This window comes from Hyperoodon ampullatus (genome assembly GCF_949752795.1).
Source record: "Hyperoodon ampullatus genome assembly, chromosome: 15".
Taxonomy (NCBI): Eukaryota; Metazoa; Chordata; class Mammalia; order Artiodactyla; family Ziphiidae; genus Hyperoodon; species Hyperoodon ampullatus.
In genome coordinates, this window is record NC_136928.1 from 30,762,378 (window position 1) to 30,772,988 (window position 10,611).

Sequence of the window (10,611 nt, forward strand, 5' to 3'; positions counted from 1 at the left end):
CAAAGGATTAATCTCCAAAATTTATAAGCAGCTCATGCAGCTCAATAACAAAAAAACAAACAGCCCAATCCAAAAATGGGCAGAAGACCTAAATAGACATTTCTCCACAGAAGATATACAGACTGCCAACAAACACATGAAAGGATGCTCAACATCTTTACTCATTAGAGAAATGCAAATCAAAACTACAATGAGATATCATCTCACACCTGTCAGAATGGCCATCATCAAAAAATCTAGAAACAATAAATGCTGGAGAGGGTGTGGAAAAAAGGGAACACTCTTGCACTGCTGGTGGGAATGTGAATTGGTACAGTCACTATGGAGAACGGTATGGAGGTTCCTTAAAAAACTACAAATAGAACTACCATATGACCCAGCAATCCCACTACTGGGCATATACCCTGAGAAAACCATAATTCAAAAAGAGACATGTACCAAAATGTTCATAGCAGCCCTATTTACAATAGCCCAGAGATGGAAACAACCTAAGTGTCCATCATCGGATGAATGGATAAAGAAGATGTGGCACATATATACAATGGAATATTACTCAGCCATAAAAAGAAATGAAATTGAGCTATTTGTAATGAGGTGGATGGACCTAGAGTCTGTCATACAGAGTGAAGTAAGTCAGAAAGAGAAAGACAAATACTGTATGCTGACACATATATATGGAATTTAAGAAAAAAATGTCATGAAGAACATAGGGGTAAGACAGGAATAAAGACACAGACCTACTAGAGAATGGACTTGAGGATATGGGGAGGGGGAAGGGTAAGCTGTGACAAAGTGAAAGAGCGGCATGGACATATATACACTACCAAACGTAAGGTAGATAGCTAGTGGGAAGCAGCTGCATAGCACAGGGAGATCAGCTCGGTGCTTTGTGACTGCCTGGAGGGTTGGGATATGGATGGTGTGAGGGAGACGCAAAAGGGAGGGAATATGGGAACATATGTATATGTATAACTGATTAAATTTGTTATAAAGCAAAAAATAAAAAAATTTTTTAAAAATGTTCATTTTATAATAGATATGGTATGATACAATTTATAATAGATATGGTATGAACCTTTCCCTTTCATGGGAAAGGTTCGGCTGGGAAACAGGAATTGTTCTTGAAAACGGGGCCTGTGCTATTGCAGAGACTGTGCTGAACCTAGGTCCACAGAATGCTCTGATGTCATCATTGAGGTCACAGAATCCTGCTGTGCGCCTGGCAACCTTGGAAACTTAACAGCCCTGGTGAGCACTAGGCAGCACTGCTGGTTCAATAAGTGGTACAAGTTTTTCAGCCATTTAGGAGACTTGACTATTTTTATTTGTATTGAATCATTTCAACGGATTTCCCAAGAGCCAAGAAGGGCCAACCTGTAGGGAAGAGGAGGAGTTGGACATCTCTTGAGGCATCTTCTAAGGGAGACTTCTAGTTGGTACGATGAAACGGCGACAAAAGAGGAAACATCTGGAAAATGAAGAGTCCCAAGAAACTGCCGAGAACGGAGGTGGAATCTCGAAGTCACAAGAGGATCCCCCTCAGCTTGGATCCACTGTGGTGGCCCAAGGCTGCAGCCCAGGGGCAGGGGAGGTCTCCTCTGCCTCTACATACTTCTCCTGTGCTTCTTCTCCGCGCAAGCTCATCTACGCTGGAATCCGGAGACCACATCGAGACACTGTCCAGCCTAAAGCACCCCTAGCCCAGGTTCAGGAAAAAGGGGAGACCGCTCCCCCTTCACACTGTGTCTCCTCCTCACCCTCTTCACCCTGTAAGAACTATCTGCACCCAGACAAAGAGGAAAGGGGCATGAAAATATACTACATGCAGGTACAAGTGAACAAGGGTGTAGCTGTCTCCTGGAAGACAAAGAAACCCTTGGAGTTGCCTGAAAAGCAGCTGACGATAGAAGCAGTGACCCCTCCTGAGGATGCGTGCACAGTAGGCACTTACCCTTCTGATGTGTTCACCGAAAGCCTCCTGTCTGGCAGTGAGCCCACTGGGGAGGAGAAGGAGTATGAGGAAAGGGCAGAGCCAGGCAGCCCATCAGGGTCACCTGCAGTCCAGGAGAGACCCAGGGCCAAGACACCGGACTGGATGGTGACCATGGAGACTGGCTTCAGGTGCATGGCCTGCTGCCGGGTCTTCCACACCTTGGAGATCCTCCAGCAGCACGTGAAGGGCGGTGGCCTGGAGGGCTTCGGCTGCCGTTTCTTTCATCTCAACATCACCCAGTGGATTGGCAATGTGGAATTCGAGAGCACCCCTGAGGAGGAGGGCAGTGTGGAACCCGAGACCACCTCTGAAGATGAGGAGGACGAGGAGGACGAGGAGGAGGAGGAAGAGAAGCTAGAAGGCCCCAACCCGAAGAGACCCCGCAGGCAGGGTCTTTTCTCTCTTTTGATTTCCACACAGCAACTGAGATTCATGGGACAGAAGATCCTGGAGACGGCGTGGCCTTGGAAGAGGGAGAAGAAAGGACCCTCGGGATAGTAGTAGACAGAATGCCGTGGTCTGAAGGAGGATGAAGAGACCGGAACTCAGTCTAACATCATATGACAATATGAACGTCATATGCAATAAAGGGCATTTTCCAAAATAAATAAATAAATAACTAAAAAATAAAAATTCAGTGTCTGATGTGCATACACACACACACACACACACACACACACACGAGGAGACATTATAATGAATAAAATCAAAGAGAAAAACCCAATGGAAAAGACCCACAGTTGGAATTATCAGATGCAGTCTCCAAAATAACAAAGCTTGAGGTAACCAGTGACATAAAAATCAAGTTGAGAATTTCATCAGAGAAATAAAAATAATAAAAAGAGCCAAATGGGAATTATACAAGTAAAAAGTAAAATGACATGCTAACAAAGCAATAGGTGGATTTAACAGCAGATTAAGCACAGCTAAGAGAGGAGAAAGTGTTCATGAATCTGAAGATAAGTACAAAGAAAATATCCAGAATGAGGCAAAGAGAAAAAAAAGGATGAAAAATACAGAAAAGAGAATAGTGGAAAAATATTTATAATGAAGTGAGAAGCTCTATATGTGTGTAATTAGAGTTCAAAAAGGCAAGGAGAGATAGAATGAGGTAGAAGCAATTTTGAAGAAATGACAGCTAAGAACTTCCCCAAATTTTTGAAAGACCTTAAGTCACAGATTCAAGAAGCCATACAGTCTGCAAACATGCTAAATAAAATATATACCCCCTCTTAAGATAAATATGCTGAAAAGTAAAGACAGAGAAAAATGAAAGCAGTCAAAGAAAAAGGACAAACTACCATTGGATGAACAATAATTGAATGATTTCTTCTTAACAAGAACAAAAGGTTGTTATCTTCAAAAAGCTTTCCAAAGAAGAAAAGTACCAACTGAGAATTCCGTGCCCAGAGGAAATACTTTACAAGAAGAAAAGTGAAGCAAAGACATGCTCAGGAAAACAAAAACTGGGAGAGTTCTTCATGAATGGACTTGAACTAAAGTATATATTGAAAAGATAAAAAGAATATGTTCCCAGATTTAATCTGGTTGGAATACAGGAACGAATAGAAAGCAAGAAAAGTGGTAAATATGTGGACAAATCTCAATGAATGCCAAGTATAAGGTAATAATAAAATCTGCAATGGAAAGACAAAGATATTAAACTGGATTTTTTTTTTTAACTGTGTTACCAAACTGAACTTGGGTCTGCTTGCCTGATGCACAGCAAAGCCAATTTACTGACACCAGGTTGTGGTGAAAGAAAATACAGCATTTATTTCAGGTGCCAAGCAAGGAGTACAGGCAGCTCATGCTCAAAAGACCCAAACTCCCTGATGGCTTTCTGGGAAGCATTTTTAAAGGCAACATTTGGGGTTGAGGGTTTCAGGATGCTTGAATTTCTTCTGATTCATTTGTGGTGGGGTAACAGGGTGGTTTTCAGAAATCTTAATCATCAACTTTCTGGTTCCAACCACTCTGGAGTACCATCCTCCACCTGAGTGAGGGAGGGGAGCCTTAGTTCCTGAAGAACAACTTAAAGATAACCATGTCTATCAGATTTTGTAGGTATCTAGATATCTATAATATCTGATAGATTATGATATCTGATATCTGATAGATTATGATATCTATCATATCCTTTGAGAAGGAACTAGGACTCTGTTTTATTGCTGAATTATTGTCATTGCTTTTCTTGTTTAACTGCTTTTCCTTTGTTTCTGCATTCCCTCACTTCCCTAATTAGTAACTGCCTGTGCCTGCTCTTTGGAACTCAGGGAAGGCCTAGGAGACTAAAGTTTTTTTCTACAAACAAGAAACAGGGGACACAGAGGGGCTTTTGTACCCAGGAGGGCCCCAAAGAGTCCTGCTCAGTTCCATTCCCCTTTTCTTTGGTACTCCTCAATCTTGAGGGGAACAGGTGTGGGACAAGAAAGAGAGTAAAGTTTTGTATAAAGAGGTTAATCATAAACTTAGCAGAGGAACTCAGTTTTAGGGGGACTCGTTTTCAACTATATGCATTTTACAAGAGACACATCAAAACTTAAGGATATAAAAAAGTGTTAAGTAGAAGGATGGAAAACTATATGCTATGCAAACACTGACAAAAGAAAAAAGATGTATCTAATATCAGACAAATTAAACTTTAAGGAAAAATATATAACTGGAGTATTTTTTACAAAACTATACAATTATAAAAAACACAATTCACCGTGAAGATTAAGTCTTTTCTATTTGTATGAATTTAATAATACAGCATGAAAATATAGAAATAAAAATTAACTACAAGAACAAGTAGAAGAATCCATAATCACAGTAGGACATTTTATCACACCTCTGTCAGCAGTTGATAGAAAAAACACAAAAAATATAATAATGATATATAAGAGCAATGTTACTGCCTCAAATAAGTAGAAAAGACATAAAACAGAAAACATCAACAGAAAGGCAATGGAGAGCTGCCAAAGCAACCAGAGCCAGAGGGACCAAGATTCTGGAGAAGGATGGACCTGGAGAGGTAAGTTGATATTCTGCAGTTTTCTTTTCCCTGAAAACATTTGGCAATTCCAGGTGTGATGCAAAAAAACTGAGAATCTGGCTTTTGTTAAGATAGAGGACCTTGGCAGGGGAGGCAGGGAATCTAGCAGAGCTATGGGTGGTTTCAAGAGGACTGAAGAGACAAAATTGGAGACTTGAAGGCTCAACCAGAAGGGAGAGGCAGAGAGCTAAGTCTTAAGACATTTGCCAAACTGAAGCTCTGCAGAATTGGAGGTTAAGAAGCTAAGCAGAGAGCCTCTGAGAAACAGAGCAGAGTTTTCACACGGTCTCACACTGCCAAAAAAACTAATTAGAGTTGGGGTCCACCCGACAGAGGGGCCCAGGTGAACATCCAGGTTCTCAGTTTAAACCCCTGGAGGGCTCCACAAAAAAGTATCCAGCCTCAATTCAGCTAAATCTCTAATTTGATTAAAATGAGCAAACCCCTGGGCCTAGCAGAAGACACTTCCTTTTTAGAGGAAGATAACATCACTTGGAGCCTCTATAGGTTATAATATACAATGTCTACATACAATGAAAAGTTACCAGGCATACTAAAAGACAGAATTAAATGATGGAAAGTCAAGAGAAAGGACCCAAGTCAAAGGGAATTAGTGGAGTTTGCCAACAAGGACTTCACAATAACTATGTTTAATAAGTCCAAGTAAATGGAAGAAAAGAGATAACAATGAAAATTTTTACCAGAAAATTCTAGAATAAAAAAGAACTAAATGGAAATTCTAGAACTAAAAAGTACAACAGCAGAAAGGAAAACTCAATATGTTGGTTTAATGGCAGATTAGAACACTGCAGAAAAAGATATTTGTGAACTGAGAAATAGAACATTAGAAAAATGTTTTGAGCCAAACCACAGAGAGAAAAATTATTTTTAAAAAAAGGATTTAGAGGGGCTTCCCTGGTGGCACAGTGGTTGAGAGTCTGCCTGTCAATGCAGGGGACACGGGTTCGTGCCCCGGTCCGGGAAGATCCCACATGCCGCGGAGCAGCTAGGCCCGTGAGCCATGGCCGCTGAGCCTGCGCATCCGGAGCCTGTGCTCCGCAACAGGAGAGGCCACAACAGTGAGAGGCCCGTGTACCACAAAAAAAAAAAAAAAAAAAAAAAAAAGAATTTAGAGATTATGAGTCAGAATACAAAACTTTAGTATATTTATAATTGGACTTCCAGAAGCAATGGAGAGAGAGAAGTAACCCTCAAGTTTCCTCAGGTCAGTGGGACATGCAGGAGACCATTGAAAAGGATCCCATGCTCCATGAGAGGGCTATAGAAGTAGCTGAAAAATAAGGCAAAAGGACCCCAAAGTAGAACCCTGGGATTGACAACCAAAACCAGGAGCCAAATAGAGAATGCCACAGAGTTCTTACAGCACCATCAGCGCAGTAAGATTTGCAGTGGGCCAGAGGCAGCAGTGGGAGGACACCCATGCCCTGAGCCCTGATCGCTCCCAGAGAAGAGACTGCAAATTACAGGGAGAAAGGATACAGTGTGAGGAAAAGCTACTGCCCACAAGGAAAGAGGCCTTTCAGGAGGCTGTTAGAAGTGAAGGCCTCACGTAGGTTTCAGGGCAACCACAGGCTTTGCCCTTGACGCTGTTACTCAAACTTCCTGCTCTGCCTGGATGCCAGGAAAGGGGAAGGAGAAAGGAAAAAGGAAAGAAGACCTCCAAATAGGATTGCCAGATTTAGCAAATAAAAACACAAGGTGCCCAGTTAAATTTTTATTTTAGATAAACAACAAATCATTTTACTATATTGAATAGGATATACTTACACTAAAAGATAAATTGTTCATTTTTTTATCTGAAATCCAAATTTAACTAGGCATCTGTTTTTTCCCTGGCAACCCTAACCCTGAAAGATGGAGTAAGGTGCTGAGCCTGAGTTAACCTGGAAATGACTGGAGAACGTTTAATAGGCAGAGTTAGGTCTCACAGCGTGTCCCATCCCCCCTCCCAACTCCACACCCCTCCATGAACACAAAATGGTTGCTGACGAAGCCATGACCCTGTAAGGTAACCCAGCCTCTTCTCAGGCCCACTCTGCCTAAGCACCCGCAGCATGCCCCTTTCCACTCCCCCTGCTGCGGCCTCATGCTGTTATAGGACACAGGCGTTCTCCCAGGTTTTTGGAGGAATATAGAATGTTCTGCCGTGAAATCCCTCAAACATGTCTGGGGTTGGGGGTTCCGCTCTCAGGGAATGTAGGAGCCGGACTCTCAGAGGCGCCCCATATAGACATCCTTTAGTCTTCTCCGATTTTCTTTTGGCAAACATCTCAATCGCTTTTTGAGTGGGAATGCTGAACTTCAGTTGTATCTTGCATCCGTCCTATTTTATGGTAGTTCATTTAGTAAACACTGTTCTAGATTTATTTAAAGTGAATCTTTTGGAATTCAGAACACCCTTCTCAAGTGCCTGGGTCTTTGCATTGAAAGCCTGACTATGAAAACCTTTGTTTCCTCTGTGCTTTTTTTTCTTTTTTCTTTTAGTCTTTTGAAATTCAAAGCAGCTCTGACTCCTTTGTTCTTAGCCAAATCCACTCCCCACAAAGCTCTGGAGGCCTGTCTTCACAGGTGGAGAGCAGCAGAGAAAAAAGACTCACTGGGAGTGGATAGTACAGTGCAAAGTGTTACCAAAAAATCAACTCATTCTATTATTACTCTACACAATAAAACAATTCGGGAAAAGGAAGAAAGATTAAGAACAACAGAGACTGAAATGAGACCAAAGAAGGTCATAGTACAAACGAAGGATGCAAGTCAGGTCTGATTAAAGCTCAGCATTTTTGTATTCAGCCCTACTATAAATAAACCCACTTTTTAAATAAACCCATTTCGCATTTTCCAACACCTCCCTAGTCCCTGACAGGCAGAATGGATGGTAAAATAAGATAAAACCAGAGGTTTGCAAACCACACCAATTATGCTGTGTTACCATAAACATTAACTTGTCAAGGAAAATTTTTTTAATATCCATTTTCTAAGGCCTGTTTTTCAGCTATGGGTCTTCTGAGCCATGTAGAGAAGAAACCGACTGCTGGTTTCCCAATCTGCTTGTTTTGATTTAGTTTTAATAGGACAAAATTATCTGTTTGATCATCAGTGAAAGCCTGGGAGAAAATATTTACATAAACTCATAAAAGAAGTTTTCTAAAAATCACATTTGAAATTTTCTCAACTTAATGTGGTGTCTTGTGGTTTTTGTTGCCAATAAGTAGATTAGGCAGAATTTTCCGTCTTTTCTTTATTCTCATAAGAATAATAATAATAAAAGAATTTTTACCATTGTTTTTCCACGTGTGGCCAATTGTTTTAATCAGTTCAGCTTCTTTTTTCTCTCCTAGACTTCTTTTATTATATATTTATTAAATTTATCTTTTCCCTAAATGTTTTGTTGAAAAAATTCAAACATACAGAGAGTTGAAAGAATAAGACAATGGTACAATCACCTAGATTATCCAGTTGTTAACTTTAGCCACATCTGTTTATCTATACCAGGTTTCAAAACCTTGGCACTATTGACATTATGGGTTCTTTAGGGGGCTGTCCTGTACTTCGTATGATGTTTAACAGCATCCCTGGCCTCTACTCATTAGATGCCTAGAGTACCCCTTCCCAAGTAGTGACACAAAACTGTCTCCAAATGTTGCCAAATGTCCCTGATATAGAACTGGTCTATGATAAAAATACATACCACTTCCGTTGAGCTGAAAGTAGGTTTTCAGGCCTCATATTTTACCCATAAATACTACAGTATGTTTTTCCTCAGAACACACACATACACACTCCTACAAAACCACAGCCCCATAATCACACCCAAGAAGTTTAACTTTCATACAATAATATATCATCTAATACCCCCAGCTCAGATCCAAATTTCACTCAATTGATCACAGAAAAGTATGATTTCAAGCTTTTGAACGCTCGTCAATCTGTTAGTAAGAAATGATATCTTCATGTAGCTTTTTGCAATGATTTATTATGAACTTTTTCAAACATACAGTAAAGTTGAAAGAACTTTCTCACTGTAGATTTGATTTGCATTTCTCTTGTCAAAAAAAAGTTCATATGTTTAAAGGTGCTTATATTTTTGGTGTGTCTGAATCTTTGCTTTTCTTGACTTCTGAGTGCTTTGTAAATAGGGAAAGTTAGCTCTTTATCTGTGGTATATGTTGCAGCTATATTTCTCCCAGTTTGTCACTTGTCTTTTGATTTTGCTTATAGTGCTTTTTCCATAAAACTTCTTTTTATTAACATAGTCAATTTTGTTGATGTTTTCTGCTATTGCATCTGGATGATGAGTGTATTTTAAAAGTTTTCCCCCACAGCAAGACTATGAATAAATTAACTTGGGGTTTTTTCCTAGTGCATTTTTGGCTTATTTTTTCATTTGAAGTATGAAATATGAAGTATGTTATGGATCCCAAATTTTTTTTTCAAATAGCTGTGCAGTTGTCCTAACAGCATTTTTATCAAATCTGTCTTTAACCCAGTGATTTGAGATGCCACTTTACTCATTAATAAAGTTTACTTGGTTCTATTTCTGAATTTTCAGTTATGTTCCTGATCTATCCATCTATTCATGCCATATTGTTTTAGTTATAGAGGATTTATAGTGTATTTGTATTTAACAGGGTTCTCTCTCCTCACTGACCCTTTTTTCCCACAGATTTTCCTATATATGTGTGTTCATTTTTCCATGCAAATTTAGAATCAATTTGTCTAGTTTCTAGAAAAACACTTGTTGAAATTTTATGGAAGTAGTGTTAAATTAGGGGTAAGTTACATCTTTTTGATGTCAAGTTATCTTATCCAAGACCAAGGAATTCGTCTTTCAGGAATGTTTTACATTTTTCCTAGACATTTCTTTTTAAGTTTATTTTTCAAGTATTTTTATCTTCTATGCTGTTATTGTAAATGGGATTTTCTCTTATTTTATCTTCTAATTGGTTACCATTACAAACACACACACAAACGCACACACACTATTAATTTTTGTACGTTAGTTTTGTAGCCTGCTAACTTACTGAATTCTTTTGTTCATATTAGTATTGGGTTTTCCTGATGTATTATCATATCACTTGCAAATGGAATTTTCCTTTTTTTCTGATATTTATATATTTTTTCCCTTTAAGGAGTACACTGACTAATGCATCCAGTATGTTGTTAAACAGTGAACATCTCTGCCTTGTTCCTTACCTTAGTAGGAATGCTTCCAGCATTTCTCCATCTTAACATTCCCTCTCTCTATCATATATATATATATATATATATATATATATATATATATATATATATATATATATGTCATACATATATAATATGTATAATCATGTTGGGGGAATATCCATTAATTTCTATTTCATCTAATACTCTCATTAGGAATTCATACTGTATTTTATTAAAGGACTTTGGGGCATCTATAATTTAAGTTATACATTTCTCACTTGAGAATTTTTAAGAACTTTACACATGTTATGTTAATATTCTATACACTGTAAGAATAGCTTCTTAGGTTGACATAGCACATGTATGTTTTCTCAGATCCAGAAAACCAACAGTATTG

At 39.1% G+C, this 10,611-nt stretch overlaps 1 protein-coding gene across 1 annotated transcript; it reads left to right on the forward strand.

Annotated features, from left to right (window-relative positions):
- Positions 1 to 1,441: 1,441 nt before the first annotated feature.
- Positions 1,442 to 2,491, forward strand: LOC307064203 (protein FAM170A-like; the record flags this gene model as incomplete). The annotated part of the gene is made up of 1 exon (XM_079720688.1): positions 1,442 to 2,491. One exon carries the CDS (start codon positions 1,442 to 1,444, stop codon positions 2,489 to 2,491), a length of 1,050 nt encoding a protein of 349 aa, XP_079576814.1.
- Between the last annotated feature and the right edge of the window lie 8,120 nt (positions 2,492 to 10,611).